Genomic DNA, 17,938 nt, shown 5'->3' with positions numbered 1-17,938 from the left:
GATACCTTTGGTTAGATGACTTTCCAAAAGGGAATGCTTTAATCTACTTCAAAGAGGTGCCCCAAGTTATTGTATCAGGAAAAGGAGCAAGTGGTGGTGGCTGTCGACTGCTTGACAGCCACTACATCATTTTCACTACCAACACCCCAGATTTTCAAACTGAATATGTAACAACTTTGCAAGTCAATAAATATTAACTTATTGTTTATTCTATCAAAAACTGTAATATCCATCCACTAATTCTTTGAACCAAAAGGAAACTCGAAAAAAAAGTATAAGGCATTGACAATTTCTTGCATGTGGAGCAGTTTCCATGCAAGGCAGAAGACGTGATGCAATCGATTGCAATGCGTAATACAATTGTGAGCAGAACGGACAGTGGAAGAAAGACAGCCCCATGTCAGTCTTGGAACAAATGGAAAATAAACAATAAATAAAATCAATGCTTCACCCTGTTAGGGAATGTATGGTAGATTATTACTTTCATTTAACATGGCCTTAGAATGTTCCTCGTGATGTGATACTGGTGTGTATGCACATCATATGTAACTTATTTTTTTGTCAAACATAATCATGTGTGAGAACTGTGCTACCATTTTGCTAGATAGCTTTGTAATAAATTCACAAAAACATTTTGGGTGTCTTACTCTTTATTTCTTTTTTTTGCTATCTATGAGTGCAATAATGGATGTACAAAGATGAAATGTAGAATGTTGAGAAAATATGATTTTGGAGAAAGTTATTGTCACGTTTGGATGTAATGAACACAATGAAACGTATTCACACTGTCTGAATAACAACAGCAATAAAACACTGTTAAGTGGTATTACTTATCATTATTATGATTTACTCTTGAAATTAAAAACTAATTTTAAAAAGCAATAGTGAAGGTTGAGCTTGTTGCAAATATCATTTTCCAAATGCCATGATTTTTTTGCAGAATACACAATCCACAAAACATCTCCAAGCTAAAGATAAAGATTTACCACAGAAAATCACACAGTATACATTAACGTTCATACAAAACATAGCAAATGACACCTTTTTTAAAAAAACAAATATTTGACATACAGTAAATACACTAAACATTTAACTTCACATTCCGGTGCCTATACTTTCAAGAAGTCTCTAAACATTCAAAATTCTTTTTAAAGGGCTTGACAACAGTTAAAGTTTTTTTTTAAACTTCCATTGAAGTATATATTAAATGGCTTGACCAAACCAAGAACAATAAATAACCTTTTATTTCTTGCATTACTGGTATTTTTTTCTTTCCTTACTTTAACATACTTAATTTATTTACAGCAAAAAAGCACAAAGAGGCTTTCTTTTGTGCAAACACTGAGCAAAATGTGTAACAGATTGCATGGCACAGTTTAATTCTTTAATTTGATGTAAACCCTCAAAATGAAAATGTTAAAATTGCATCACAGGATACACACAGCACAGTAGACTGATATTTGCGTCAAGTTCACATTGTACTGTACATTTTTTTAAATGAAAAAACACTGCAACTGAAAAACTCACTTGTTCTGTTTCTTTTCTCCTTGTGAGTCAAGATTCAATTCTGCTGAGAAACACAAATAGTTCCACACATGAAATGAAGTTCACAGTTAATAGGGCTGGAAAATAAACTTTGATATACTTACAGTATTTACAATTGCCATGGTATATTGTATAATTCAACCTGCTGAGAATACGCTGTCAGTCAAGCATCTGCAAAGTTTTAATTGTGTAAACTTAAGCAAATAATTGGAACCACAGGGCTGAGACGTTCTTCCAAAATAACAGCACAATTAACACTTTGATGTTAATTGAGATGTTTCCAAAACAACACAATGAAGACTTTGATGTTAATTAGCGCTCAAGGTTTTTGCAGAGCAAGAGTTCACTGTTGCAGGAGACACTCAATTTGATAACAGCGAAACTTTATGCAGTAATTGTGCAGTGTTTGACCAAAGAATTGTGCACATCATTAAAATGTAAGATGCAAACACTTTTGATTGTATTTATATTGTATCATGCAAATGTGTAAAAATTGCCACATGCCTCTTTCTTCATGTAACTGTTGATGCATGGCAGGAAAAATACTGTAATTTCTTGAGAATAACTTATTCAAACTTCTACATGCAAAAAAATTGTCGCCAAGTAGAGAAGTTTACCACTACCAAGGGACTGTGGAAAAAAAGGTGTACTTTTCCTTCCAATAAATGGTTCCACCACGGAGGGACCTTCGAGCGTTGCAAGCCAACAGTGTTAGCAAGGTATGTAAACTTCTCTTTATGCACACCAAAAACAGAAACCAAGAAATTCCAATTAAATAAAATAACTTTTGGAGCATGAATACCATCAAATCAGGGGGAGTGCAATTTTTGAAGGGCAATTTTGGGGGCCGTATATTCCACTTGAATAAAAAAAGAATACAAGTGCATGGTATTCTCAAGAAATTAAATTCACACTCAAGAAAATTGCTCAGCTTGAGGAGTCGGGATCCCACCATTTTGTGTTTTCATGCTTCCAGTGCTGGAAGTGGCAGGCGTGTGGCGAGACGTGACGTAGCTTCTCTTCCTGGAGGACAGGGACCACTTCCTTCCGGAGCCACAGCCATCACCATCTGCATGGTCGTAAACCACAACCATGCTGGTGTCCATTCTGGAGAGCGTGTACATGCTGCTCTGCCGCATCGGGTGTTGCCGGGTCGAGCGAAGTTCCAACTCATCGCAGCTGGACACCTTGATGAAAGGGCACCAGCGAAAGGCCCGCTTGAAGCCAGCACGAAACCTGAAGTGGCATTATAGAGCAGACAAAGCACAAGAACTGTCACAAGCAGGGAGATTGATCAGAGAGCATGGAGAAAATGACAGCGCCAAGATAAATCAAACTTCATGTGTGGCCGTTATATATGAAAATTTATTCTGCGGTCAATGACGATTGAGCGGGGCTGTGGCAAGATTTAAACTGAGATCCATTAGAGGCTTTGATTGTTTTATTGTGTCCCCTGAAAAGGTTTGTTTATGTATAGATTTTTTTAATGTAAACACTGAAACATCATTATTGCGGTAAGCGGAGTCAATACAAGACAAATCCAAGTAGGAACTTTAGGTCACATCCCATCGGTAGTCCATTAAGTTTCCAACCAGTCAGTCTTAAGAGTTAATCGGGTGTGTGACTGCAAATGCTCCAATTCAATTTTTTTAGTTTTAATTGTGTCCAGGAGACATTAAGAAATTCGGGACACCTCCTAAATGGCCTTGTAATGCCACACATAGTTATGTTGCATTGTGAAACATTGTACTTTTATTCAGAGACATAATTTTTTTAAAGACTGGTAAATTCATTTGCTAAAACACATATCGTCGATATCTGTATGTAAATTCATATTAATTTATACATCAAGACAAACACACCATCACATCTGTGGTGCAAATTACAGTAGAGTAGAGTAGAGCAGAGTAGAGTAGAGTAGAGTAGAGTACAGTACAGTACGGTACAGTACAGTACAGTACAGTACAGTACAGTACAGTGTATGCGTATATTAGATATATATCTATATTATATTGTATATATAATATTGTGTGTATATATATATAATATATGTAGGTATATAATATATATATTATATATATATATACATACATATATTATTATTATTATTATTATTATATTTTATTTTCCTCTGTCACCATAATAAAACCTTGAGATTTAATGAGACATGTTTTATCCACTTTTGCAGTGACGTTTCATATCTCAGAATGAATTTCAAGGACCTTTGTGCAAAAAACAAAAAAATCTGGCATGTTTATGATTCTTAAGTAAATATATTTCGACATGAATGACAGTATGTATAAAAGGAGAAAGATGAATCATTGGCTTTGGCAGTGGTCTACGCTCTGCTGAGTGCCCTTCTATTTTCCAAGTCAATGCACCCAGACAATCGAAGCAGATATAATACACTTAGGACTAGATTAAAACCCACAACATATTTATCTTCTAATGACATACGAAACCATACATAACATAATCTTTTCGTGAAGCATGCAGTTTTTGCGGTTTGTAACAGAATGCAAACAACAAAGCATCCCAGCTCACAGCTGGTACTTTGTCATGCATTTCAATATACAAGTCGGTGACAGTTTTATAAGCCTTAGAATCCAACGACAAAATTGTTAAAAATCCGCCAAAAGAAGACAGAACTACATTTTTGGTCTGTGTACAAAACAAATAATAAATCCCTCTGTACATGAATGTTTTGAAAATGTAGCTTGCAACTTTGCATTTTAACTCACCTGCTGTTCAGGCAACAGTATATAATGGGATTGTACATGGTGGAGCTCATGGCCAGCCACAGCACGGACAGATAGACTTGCTGGATGGACTTCCACTTGCTCAAATGCTTGTTGAGACCCGTTACAATGAAGTAGATATGATAAGGCAGCCAGCAGAGGGCAAAGGTCACCAAGACGATGATCATCATCTTCACCACCTAGTTTAAATAAAAAAACAAAGGGAGCAGATGAATGATATCCACAGGACAATTCACTGGTGTTGCAAGCACAGAAAAATCCATCCTGTAGTGTGAAACTAAACTAGCATGTTTGTTTTTTAGAAGGAGGGAGGAAGCTGGAGTAAAATTGAGGAATCCCATTGAATTATAACTCTCACTTTGCTAAATAAAAACACTACTGTTTATACTCAACTCATTTTGTGTTTAGCATCACTACAACCTGCTGTTCTACAATCCATGCTGGATGCGGATCACCTCCCCTGATCTATGTATTAACAAGGCCGTGTTTTCTGCTCCAACATTCAATCACGGGGCCAGTGTTCTGACACTTGCTTTCAACAAGCCACTTTTGTGGATCGCAACTGGTAAAACAATCTTTGTGATTAACGTGGGCCTGCTCAGAAGCTAGCAACGGGAAACAAAACAGACACTACTGTGTCCCTCCTGAAATGTAAACTCGTGCAAAAACGCGTGCAGAAACTAACACACCCGCTGTTTTGACAAATGTTCATAGCATAAAATAAACTGTGAACTCTGAGGATCAACAGCTCAAAAGAAGTCAGAACCTTTGTGAGAAAAGTAGTGAAGACTTAAGAGTGATACAAAGGATACATTTGTCAAATGCTATTGAAAACTATTTATTCTTTTCATTCCAAACTGATGGCACATAGCAGATATTGCTGGAAAAAAAAATCACCCCACTCATTGCAACCCAGATAACTTGCCTATTAATATTCTTCAAGTCATTTAATTCTCATGACATTGAATCGATCACAATGGGGCTGTTCTGGTTGTCTAAGAAGATGTTTCGCCTCTCATCTGGGCAGGCTTCAGCAATTTATGGTTGACTGTGCACAATTAGTCTGGAAAGCTGTCATCTTGTATTATCGCTATTAGATGGGGCTAAAGTTGCTTATAGTGTTTCTGAAACCTCTGTCACTACCTGAAATAGTCGGTAATGTTAATTTCAAATCAATATATGCAGTTGAAATACAGCGTGAGAAACACTGGCAATCATGAGCTAAACTTCTTCAACTTTAACCATATGCTTACTATTTTTAGCACAATAACTCCATATTTATGTTTTTCCCACTCGCTCAAAATGTCTGTATAGTTGGATACACAAAATTGTGCCCAATTTGAGCATTTTCCCTTTCTTATAATAAAAGAAGGCCAAATTGTCTAGTACTATCTCTAAAGATTATCCTGACCAATGTCCTTGTTGCGTGGTGTCCATCATAGTTTATTTATTGTTAAAATATCAACAAATTTCTATGTGTGTACCCCAATTAATACACCACATGACCACAAGTCCCCATGTAATCTGTACTATGAGGTATGTCAAGGTTGGAAAATATATGGCCACATATTGACACATCCTAATCAAAGCTACTCTCATCTGTGCAGTGGAAATAGTCTCATTTATTCAACAATCTAATAATTAATTCAACCTGTCAGTCAGCACAGGACATTATGAAAGGAGGGAAAAAAAATTGGTAACTGAAGGGGATTCATTTCATTTTATTCAGTCTTGTTATATTACAATTAGGTACAATTGAGCACTATCTATTATGGTTTATGGAGATGAATAATTACCATACAAAATGTATAAATCTAGAGCTATCTATCTTTCACATTCCCATGATAGTAAAAATGTGCTGTCTTATTCTGTCTATAATATTAATCCGAATGGTGCACCACTTTGTGGGACATTAAAATAATCACATATTTGTTTTTTAATTTATTATATATTCAGGTCTTATACAACCCAGTGGTGATGCTACTATGATTGATGATGTAAGACCAATGATCACATGAAGGTGGAACTTCATTTTGTTTGTTTGTCAGTATATACTCCACTGACTTGTTTTGCCTTTAAAAAAGTAATGTCAAAGCAAATAAACACACAAACAAACAAACAAACAAACAAACAAACAAACAAACAAAAAAAGTCAACAAATTTCCTGAATTTGGTTCGTCTCAAACATTTTACATTTGGTCACCCTGCCATCAAGCGTGTATTTTCACACACTGAAACGAGAATTTTGCACATGTACTTCCAAATGCCAATCACTTAAGATAGGGTTTAATGGAAATGGGGCGGAAAAGCTTATTTCACAGAGCTTGCATTTGTTATTATCATTAAATAGTTTTTCTGAGAAGTCACACTTTTGCACAGAGCTGATAAGAACAACCGATCATTTACAAACTGCACATATAAAATTAAGAGCACAATAAAGTGTATAACTTCAGTCTTTCGGTATGCTTTTATTTTTTGTTGATTCCATAACTGACACAGTTAACGTTAAAAGACGTGACTAAAAGCAATATTTTGGGCATGTTAAGTACCAATGTAACAAATTCAGCATATGTTGTGACGTCCAGAAAAACACATCTGTCCATTGTCTGGAATGCTTGTCCGCTTTTGCGTTACAGGTGAGCGATAGCCTATTCCAAACATCCACTCAGATTAATTTATAGAGCACATCGCACACAAAGCAAGTTTATTCGTGTAGCAACCTTCATGCACAATACAACTCAAAGTGATACACTACAGAAAACGAAATAATTTGATTAAAATATTTCAAAGCAAGTTCAAGGTTACCATTTAGATTTCATGTAGAGGCACGTTAGAAAAAAAAACATATTGTTTAAATTGGGAGTCAAAAGTGTCTGCATTTGGTGAAAGTTTAATCTTCACTGGTAGTTTGACCCTGGTAAGAACTAGCTCACCTGATTGCTTGGATCTGACAACCCTCAACAAAATACACTCAAGTCTGTCATCGCATAGCACAAAATGTGAAAAGATTGAATCAATACATTTTCAAGAGTCTGTAAACAACCATTCACAGTCAAACCTATGTACAATTCCACAACAAACATTGTAGCTTTGTTATTTGTCCTTCAAATGTACATTGCGTGATGCACTACATGTTATGTAGTGCATAAGTGGAAATCAGAATTGTATATTGTCGCTGAGATGAAAATGATCGCAGTAAAAATGACACACCATTCCAACAGACAATATCTTACGATGCCCTATATACTGTTGATTGCATCTACATTGAAATGAGCTGAGGGGGAAGCATATTACAACTATACTGATTTGCTTTGCTTTGTTGAATAAAACTAATGAAACTCAAAGGCTAATGAGCTTTTTAATGCAGAAAAAGGATCCCGAGTTACAATGTAATTGACCAAAACAGTCTCGGGGCTTTCTCCAGCGCTAGATTTATGTTTGTTCATTATACCAATAAATGACCACCCATTAATTTGCTCACAGTCAAAATGAGTCCCGCCATCGACAGTCGATTTGCGGTGCGATACAGCAAGGAGAGACCGTTATAATGATGCCTAAGTAGGCGGAGACAAACTGGGATAGTAGAAATAAAAGAGAATTTTAAAAATATATTTTTATAGTACTTTAAGTTGAGGCATCTTGGTTTCTTGTCCTTTATCAGAGCACCTACACAATTACAATCATAATTCATAGTAGGTAAGGATTTTAATGCACTGAATCAGTGTCTTATTTGTAGTGGCTGGACTATATTGTCTTTATTTTACATCATCCATACCATTTTAAAGTGTTGTACCGGCTCAATATGCAGATTTGAGTTGGGCGTAATGGTTGTATAAAACTGCAGGTCAGGTTTATTCCAACATTTGTTTTTTCCTCTTCAAGATTGAACAGGGCCTCGTTGACATTGTTGAGCTTCTACTTCATTCCAATTGTATCTATTTATAGTCTAGACAGTCTTTGCACAAATTTACCTCAAGTTCAGAGCATCCTTGTTAGTGCTTTACTGCTTGTAATTCTCAAGTGATTGTTCCTCCAGAGCTCTTTGGTAACCAACAGAGGCTGGACAAGACAGTTGAGGTCAAATTTTACGTGGTCCTGGTTCCTGCTGGGACTAAATACTGCTGTTTATTTTATTTATTTTTTTAAGAATACTGTTTATGACCAGGTTTAGAGAGCAATCGCATGCAAAACTACTGTCTGATTTGATGTAAATTCCAAATCAGTTTGTCTTACTGAGACTGAGCAGAACAGAAGGTGGTTGTAATTCACCCAGAGCTCATATGCATGAAAGACGAGTGAAACCATTCCCGTCCAACACTCAAATTGAAATTTTACAATGGCACTTCAGAAAAAATATTCCATTCGCAAGGGTTTAGCAAAGACATTTTTTTTTTCTGTATGATGCCACCACAGCAGAGTAAATGTAATGTTAATGGAAAATGGAAATGATTGCGATGATAGAATAAAAAACATGTTGTGACAAACTGGTGGTGTGTGTAATTGACACAAAATCCTTCATGCATGTTCATCAACAACAACACACACAAAAATCTAGAAATAACTTATGCTGTGGAACACAAAAGATTCTACGTTCAAAGAACATCTGCGCCATGGGGCAAATTCTGGCAGATCCAGATGTTTGCATCAGCTCAAGGTAAGCCATTTCATTTTACTGGTCTCCACAAATTACCAACGTTGAGTCTACCCTGACCAGGTCCAATTTTTGTGGGATTTGCACCTATTTTGTCCATATTTCTAATGGCATATTTATCACGAATTTGGTTGAAAATTCTGTGGTCCAATTTGCCTCCACAGTAGCACTGATAGAAAAAAAATGGTGGCGCACTTCAGCATTTAAATTGCCCATTCCAGGTTTAAGGCAAAAGAATCACAACAGCGACAAGTGAGACAAACAATCAAGTGGAGCACCGACTGACCCTTAAATTGCACAAACCGATTGCCCCACTCCCATAAACCAAGTGCAGCATGCCCAAAAATGCTCAGGGGGTGTAGAGCATTGTCGCCACCGTCCAACACACCGACAACTCACAATCAAACTCTACCCAAGGAAATTGACCAGGTTGTCCTCTTACCCGCATACTCAAACATCCCAAGGGCAACGATCCGTGCTGTGTTGCCAAGAACAAGCAGTCCTTGTCTAAAAGAGCTATGGCAGACTTATAACATCATTAGTGCTGAACTCTGGGTTGACATTTGAAATACCAACCCCTGGGCATAGGCTGAAAATAGAGTACCTGTTGTGTTAGGTCGGTCTGTCAGTAAAGATGATGAGAAATCACAATAAGCAATGAATCCATGACCTGCCGCCTCACTGACCTGCTCAAGAAGTGTGTGATTGACGCAAAATGCGGGAACTCTATTTTTATAGACGTCACTGAAACATTCTGCCACAATACGTTCCTCCATCTACTTCATCTAAGTGACCTTTGCTTCCGTAATCATCTTGTCAACTGCAGTGAGTGGTTTACAGATGTGATTGCCTTGGGTAAAATGATTAGCTCTCTGCACAATATAGCACAAATCCATGGAATAGGGTTTTGCGAGAATGGAAAAATTTGTAAAGTGCGATTACTGACAATGTGCTATGACTGCGAGAAATGTAACGAAGTAAATTTCACATGGGGAAGGTTGAACGTGTCGGTGGGCAACACAAATCAGTTTCACTTATTTTACCTTATTTATAGGATGACTGAACTTCAAAATCAAAAAAGTGTGGAAGAAGCAATACTAATGATATAGTGGGGAAAAAATTGGCGCGGGGTGTTAAGCTGACTTAGATCTCAAGTAAGATGAATGAATGACTACAAGTAAGTTTACGTTTAAATCAAATGAAATGGGTTTTCATTTGAACAGCGATTTTAGGGCAGACATTATTGGCATCAGAACACATCCGACATGGGGTGGGGAAATTCGGTCACTGACATGAAAATAATGTGTCAATGCACCTGGATCAGAAAAATCTTTTCGATTATTTCTAGTTTTGACAGTGAACAACACAATGTATTTTCTATAATTGATAAAAACTATCTTTAAGGACTCAGGTTTTATCCAACCACTTCTGGTATTTTACAATCAGTGCTCTTTGTCTTAATGTCTTGGAGCATCTTTTAACCTGTGTCTTCCCTTCTTTTGTGCTCATGTTGCACAGTGTAGTTTTTCTGTGTCATGAACGTCATGTTGGCAAAATAGCTTTTTTTTTTGTGTGACCTGCAAGCTGCAGTCAGAGTTGGTTACAAAAGCAAAAGTGAGCAGCCTTGGGCAAGACTCAAGCATAACAAAAGCAGCTGACCTAAAGCAAATATATACCTGACTTTTGGCCAAAACAAAGCACGACACACACCACAAAATGCGCTGCTCAACATCAAGTGGAAAATGCCCACTCAGTGACCTGCACTGAAATCTCGAGTACTGTTCTTGAAAATCAACATTGCAGCTGAACTATTGGTTTGCTATTCCCACTAAATAATACATGAATTTCTTCGCTGTTTTGTTGCAGAAACGATTTGTGGTATATGTGATTAATCCTATCAAATCTCTTTTGACAGACTGTCTAAGAGGATTATGGGCTACATGTTACACAATCTAACACTGCACAGGTTTCCCAGTTTTTGCTTGACACACGTATGTCTGTCTGTCTGTCTGTCTGTCTGTCTGTCTGTCTCTACGTATGTACGTATGCATGGATAAGGCAAGCAAAAAACATTTGAACATTTGTGAGAAAATTAAAATCAGTAACAAGAGGAATACAAGTGAATAGAGTCCCATGCCATCCATCTATTTCCAACACAGCTTATCTAATTCAGGGTCAGTGGGGAATCCCGTGTGACTTTGGGCGAAAAGCAGAACTGGTCACCAGCCAGTCACGGGTCACATTTAGAAATAAACAACCATTCACACCCACATCTACATTGCCACTGAGTGGGAAACAATCCCACACTGCCCACACACAAAGCAAGTGAGTTTATCACTACACCATCAGCGACCCTACATTACAATGCAATATTATCGATTTTTGAGAGTCAGGTTTTCTAAACAATCCATGCATCCTTCAATTTTCTATCATCTACCTGTCCAGGGTCATGGGTGAGCTGGAGACTGGCTACGACACCAGCCAAACTCACATTTACAACTATATAAGTAATCATCAGGTTTAAAAGCGACAAAATAAATCCTATAGTGAGTCTTCATGTTCTTTCTGCAGGTTTTATAAGGGTAGTTCAGCTTCCTCCCATTTTCCGGAAACCTGCAAGTCAGGTTAATTGAAAACTCTGTCTTGTCTAGAGGTTAGGAATTGAACGTGAATGATTGTTCATCTATACAATACAATGTGAGCCCTGTCAAGTGGTTCAGGGGCTACTCTGCCGGTCTCTCTTGAGATAAGCTTCAGGTAACTCAATAGATAGAAGTGCCGTTGTAATTATCCCAACCGCTAAAAAAGTCACGCTTGAAAATTGCAGGTGGAGCCCAGGAGAAAAACAATTAGTGGCCACTTTAAAGATAGAAAGTTCCATAATATGTTTTGTGTTAAAATGTCATTGCTGCCTTAATATTTTAATTATGTTTTCTCTTTGCTTCAACACCAGGTTGTCAATCAAGAGATTTAAAATCAATTATCTAAATACACATTGACGTGGCCCAAAGCTGTTAATTACATCAGGTAGGAGCCTTCCCTCATGAGAAGATCAATATTTTACGAATTAACAAATTAAATCAACAACAGAGGATTAAATTGACGCTCCGAGGGGGTATGATCCAAATCATGTGAATTGTCCCTGATTGCTACAGGTTTATCCCAAATCTGAGTGGGAACAAAATGTAACAAATGGCAAACGTGCAAATGACCTTTTATGTAGAAAAACCTGCAAATGGCAGGATACAATTTTAAAAACGATTTACTAGTGCAATGAACTTCGTGACGTTTTGACATTTAAGTTCTGATCCAGTTGACTGATTAAGAGGTTGCTATTAGGAGTCGGACAGACTGGTAGGCTTTACTTCTCCACAGTGGCTCTTAAGAGTGTGTTATCGGTTATTCTCTAATCGCACATTTTTGGCTCGAGGAGGACGGAGAGCTGCTTGCTGCGAGCAAGTGTGTGCACCGAATAAAATAAAGCCACTAACTTAATTGATTTAAATTGTCTTCTCTTTCTGAATGCACAGCTTTGGGAAGTGTTGAAGACACAGTTCAGGGCAACAAATCCAAGATGGTGAGGAATTTTAAACACACTTGTGGAAGTTGAAGGATTATTCCACTGCACACAAAGACGTCCGTAATTACCTGCAAACACAGCGAATGCCCATCATGTAGGTTTTCCTATATTGTTAAACTGTGCTAATGTTAGGTTCTCATTAAATTGTGTGTATGAGCTGTCTATTATTGGCGAATACATTATTCTAAATCAGTTCCTCTTTCAGTTTTTTTTTTTTTCGTTTTGGGAGATAAAATATCGTACTGAACTGAAAAAAATCTACCAATAGCATCATCAGAGGCTTTCATCACATTAGCGTCGAATTAAATAAAAAACCTTGTTGCTTTATAGTTGAATGCTACGGAGATTGGAAGGAAGGAAGCGCAACATGTGTTCCAATTTTGCATTAATGCCAATTGCTTTTTCTGCCTGATGCCCTTCAAAAGCCTGAGCATCTCAGATAATAAGAAACTAATTGTAAAGATTAAATCATCACTCATTTCCAGATGTTGACAGTCATCCTGGTGAGTCATGGTGTAAATCGGAATATATGAATAATAATACGTACTGTGCATTTCCCTTCAAGCATGCCTACCTTTCTTTTAGCTCGCAGTTGTCCATGATAGTTGTCGGATGAATCTCCGGGAATCTCGCCTCCCCACAGAGTGACTCCCACAATAGAGTAGGTAATGCCCATTACCACCAAAGGCAACACATAGACCAGCAGAGTCACTATGATGTGGTACCTTCAGCGACATTTTTAAGAAAAAAATAAAAGGTATATTAACTTCTGACATTAACATCTGCATTTCGATGTGTTAATAGTTAGTGGAAGAAGAAAACACATCTTACGTCTTTAAAAAACGGACTGACTTTCTAAATGAATGTTTTCATTTTAATGTCTCTGAATAAAAGACTGCTCACATGACAGGGTCGTCTTCCATGCGAGGCCACGCGACGTAGCACAAGGTCCTACGAGGCAGAACTCGAATTTTGGAGAAGTAGCAGAGGGGAAAGGCCAGAACTACGGCAAGACTCCAGATGCAGGCGATGACTCCAGTGGTCACCTTGGCTGACAGGCGAGGCTTCAGTGGGTGTATAATGGCCATGTACCTATGGGGTCAAGGGTCACAAGCTTTATTAACTCTTAGGCTAATTAATGCAGATCGTTTTCTTACAAAAATGTTTTTGTACATACATATCCTATAGAAAATCATGCAGATGGGAAGTTTTGCATTCCGGTCATCGATTTATGAGAAGTCAATGAAGTGTAACCTCAGGTACGGCGGGATGCCATCAGTCAGTTTCACTTCATCTGAAGGTGTTTGATCGGCTTGATGTCAGGGCCACCGATCCAAATCAAACTTTTCAAACCAAACCAGTCCAAGCATGCCTTCACGGACCTTGCTATGTAGCCACAGGGTCACGCAAAATGTAATCAATGATCCCAATGTTCCCTGTCAGTAGAGTGCTTCACTCACTTGAACTCAATGGAGGAATTGAAAGTTCATTTCACACTTACTGACGGTGTGAGTCTGAGTCTGAGTGTATGTCTGCTCCTATATGTGCCTTTTCATTGCCTGGCAACTAGTCCCAAAATTAGTCCCAAAGTCATCAGAGGTCCAGTTCACCGTCACCTTGAACAAGATAGGAAATTGAGTTCAGAAAATAGATGGATTAACGGATGGATGGACAGATGCTCATTGTGAATAACATAAAAACACAAAAAGATTTAAATATACTCACAAGATCTTCTGAAGCGGTGGAATATAGTAATACCAAAATACATCCCAGACGCGGCTTAATGACCTCTGTCATCTTGAAATCTCACCCTGACATCTTGACATGCTCGAAGCGACACAGGGTGCTTTTGGAAACCATCCCGTTGGAAAACTTGTCACTACATCGTGACGGTAACAATTCATAAGCACTTTATCATCGCCTGGTGTTTAACTAGCAGCACTTAACGTTGCCAGGAAAAAGTATCTGCGTGCATGCTAAATGGCAAGCTGTCAGTCCCATGACTGGAGAGGGAAGATGATCGCCTGGCAGTCAACCTTGTTTTACAACATCACGGATATTTTTTCATACATAAGGTCAAGGATATACTAGACACCATTATCAACAGCTATGTATCTTTATCCCTTTCACTCTTGGTTTCTTTTGATTACAAAAAAATCTGATTACATTCAGTTTTAAAAATGTGCTTTTGAAAAAAAGTCAAAGTCTGCTTTATTGCATTGAGGATGCCGTTTCTCAATGCGTTTTAGTCACTCTGCTATTTTCTGTGAAATTTCACTCGAACGAACACAAGCCGTTTTTATCGACTAAATTTACCTTACCAAATATTGTTGGAAGTTCTTTCATCTGAAAAACACTTGCCAACCACAAAGAAGTGAAAGGAAGGACAAATTTATATCGGGTGATGAACTGTGGCCTTGTGCCATTTCAAGGGAGCATGGAACGAGGTAGAAAAATAAGCATAACCCGAGGTTACATCCTCATCACACAGGTCACGCCGGTGTTCTTTTTCTTTCTTTTTTTATTTTATTGATGGAATCAGAAGGACACTAAGACCATATATATGAAAGTTACAGAAACCTTAAGTGAGCTTGCCTGTAGGAAACAGATTGTTCCCTCTGTGCGAGAGGACAATGCCTCACGCCATATCCCAATAGTGACGCACACATACACAAAGATGATGACGATCCTGCCATGACAAACGACGCTCCTGTGATGAGCGTAAACCCGATCTGATAGTGATCACCACATTACCTGAAGTCACGTAGGCAGGAGACCGACAGATAATAATTCATGAATTGGTTGACTGATTCTTAAGTATGTTCATTGTGTGCGACTGATAGCAAAAGGAATTGTACTTGTGGCCAACAACTACAGCTGAGGTGTTCTTGATTCAGTCTAATCTTCTTTGTGAGCGAAAAAAATAACATCAGCTACGGGAAGTTGAACGACAATTAGTGAACCTTCATCAGGGCAACTACTGTGCGCAATGTCATGAAACAGAATATTTTATTAGTCCCCAAAACAATTGACCACTGTATTTTGTATTTCCATCCATCCATCCATCCATCCATCCATCCATCCATCCATCCATCCATCCATCCATCCATCCATCCATCCATCCATCCATCCATCCATCCATCCATTATTGGCACAGTTTATCCTCCCCTCAATCTGATTTGTCCTGGAGAGGTGAGATTCGCCTTGAACTGTTGGCCAGCCAATCACAGGGCACATACAGACAAACCACAATTTACACCTACAGATAATTTAGATTAACCTGTCGTGCCCGATTTTGGAAAGTGGTAGCAAAATGGAATACTCATGTTAATCATGGAAACTGAGTGAAATGCCGATTTCTACATACACAGTCAGTGGCAACTTTGAATTGTGCCAGCAAAATGTAAAAATATGTGTGATGGACGGCTTCTTGTAGTGAGTGAGGAGGCGGTCAGTCACACTTGAAACTGCCTGCCCTTCGTAAATATAGACGATCTTGCACTGTGGGCTAACATAGGGCTGCAGTAGGCAAGAGCAACCCCACCCCATCAGTCAGTGGACTGCATACATGTAAGCATGAGAACAAATTGTGCAACACATGGAGCAGATGCCCTCCAAACATTCATGCAATTTGATTTCTTCTTTTAAGCTCAAGATTCCATTATATGCCTCTGCTGATGAAAAGCGGCACAGCCCAGAGAAAGAATGAGCAAAGATATCAAGAATTCATGCTGAGATTGAATTCGGAACAATATGCCCCCCCCCTTCTTTTGAGAGACACATTTTGGAGTTTTTAGTGTTCACATGCGGTTGGAGAACAGAATTCCTTCACTGTGGCATGGATCCTGAAATCCCTGACAGTATGCTGTCATAACATTGGGTAAACATGCACAATTTAATGAGTATGGGAGGGCTCCAAACTCAATTCTACCATCAAACGCAATTGAGAGGCAATTGCGTTGCAGTTATACTGGTTGTGGAACTGCAAAGTATATTATAGCCTACAAAGAAAGGTGTTTTTTTTAAAATACTGAATATCGAATATGAAAATGTGAAATGTTGGGAAGAGCTCTCAGCATGATGCAGTGCTTTAATAACAACCCAATTAAGATATTTGGCAATCATTCATCCGCCAAAAAGGGGCAAACTATTAGAAACACCTGCCATCACAGCAAGATGCAAAAGGACATATTATTAATAGCTTCTATATATTGCATCTTACATCTGTGCATGTTTATGACACTGCTGTTGTTTTTGGATCTCTTTTGATGGATATGAACAATGGCCACAGTCAATTGGTGGTGTGTAACGAATCAGGAACCCACCTATCAACGGCGATTGCAGTCATCGAGTAAATGCTGGCGAACACCGACGTTACCGGGAAGAAGTTGTGGAATTTGCAGTAAGCCTGCCCAAAGTACCACTCCCCGTGGGTCGCGTAGACGAAGTTGATCAAAGTGTTGAAGGCAGCCATGGAGGCGTCGGAGAAGGCCAAGTTGAGCAGAAAGTAGTTGGTCACTGTTCTCATACGCTTGTGCGCCAAAATGATCCAGATGACGATAAGATTGCCAAACACGGCCACGGCAAGCACCGAGCTGTAGGCGACGGACCAGAGGGCGACGCGCCATGGCGGCTGCACAAACTGGTTTGTGTAGTTTGAGGTTAGGTTCGATCCATTATGTGAAGCTGCCATTCTTGTCCCCTTTCTTCAAAGAAAAAAAAAGAAAGGAAAAAAAGCGGATGATGGAGCTACCAAGAAAGACGCACAACGAAGTAGAAAGACTTAGCTACCATAGTGCGCAACCGGTCCACATCCATAATAAAACATTGTCCTCCCATCTGAATGTTATCTGCTGGTTAATTTCTTGCCAAAACGTGGTCGGTCCGGATGTGTAAGTGTGCGTAAATGCCTGTTGAATGAGGCTGTGAGAGCAGCGCGGCGGCATACGCTTGACGCGCCGTGCGCACTCGCTGACGCACGAATAAAGCGGGCACACAAGCTGGGGGAGATTCATCGACGCTTAAGGTCGCTGTTTGAAACTTTATGAATAACAGATGCAAGACGGACTGCGCGTTATCACTGTGCAGTGTGTCACCGTTATTATGTTTTCATCCCAACTAATCTCCTGTGGGAGCAGAGATGTGCAGGAAATTGAAATATTCCGGCTGTGTGTGTGCGCGTGTGTATATAGCTTCATCAGATGCACCATATGGATCGGTAAGAAACTTGCCCATTCCTTTTTAGAAGGCTGGTCATGTCCACACTAACCCTAAAAATTTGTATACACAAACGACCCCACCTACCAGCACCACTAACAAATCACCGTTCTCATGCACCCGTTATAATTAATGAGAAGCGTGGGAAAATCATTTTCCAAAGTTGCCATGTGAGAAACCGTAACT

At 38.7% G+C, this 17,938-nt stretch overlaps 1 protein-coding gene across 1 annotated transcript; it reads right to left on the bottom strand.

Annotated features, from left to right (window-relative positions):
- Window positions 1–643: 643 nt before the first annotated feature.
- tacr3a (tachykinin receptor 3a) lies at window positions 644–17,490 on the bottom strand. Its single transcript, XM_088373382.1, has 5 exons — window positions 16,861–17,490; window positions 13,439–13,627; window positions 13,110–13,260; window positions 4,287–4,483; window positions 644–2,781 (listed from the first exon to the last, which is right to left on the bottom strand). The coding sequence occupies exons 1-5, from the start codon at window positions 17,226–17,228 to the stop codon at window positions 2,460–2,462; spliced, it is 1,227 nt and encodes a 408-aa protein (XP_088229508.1). The 5' UTR covers window positions 17,229–17,490; the 3' UTR covers window positions 644–2,459.
- Between the last annotated feature and the right edge of the window lie 448 nt (window positions 17,491–17,938).

This window comes from Syngnathus floridae, chromosome 4 (genome assembly GCF_059516105.1).
Source record: "Syngnathus floridae isolate MCC-2025c chromosome 4, RoL_Sflo_1.0, whole genome shotgun sequence".
In the NCBI taxonomy this organism is placed as follows: domain Eukaryota; kingdom Metazoa; phylum Chordata; class Actinopteri; order Syngnathiformes; family Syngnathidae; genus Syngnathus; species Syngnathus floridae.
This window is presented reverse-complemented; position numbering and strand designations above follow the sequence as displayed.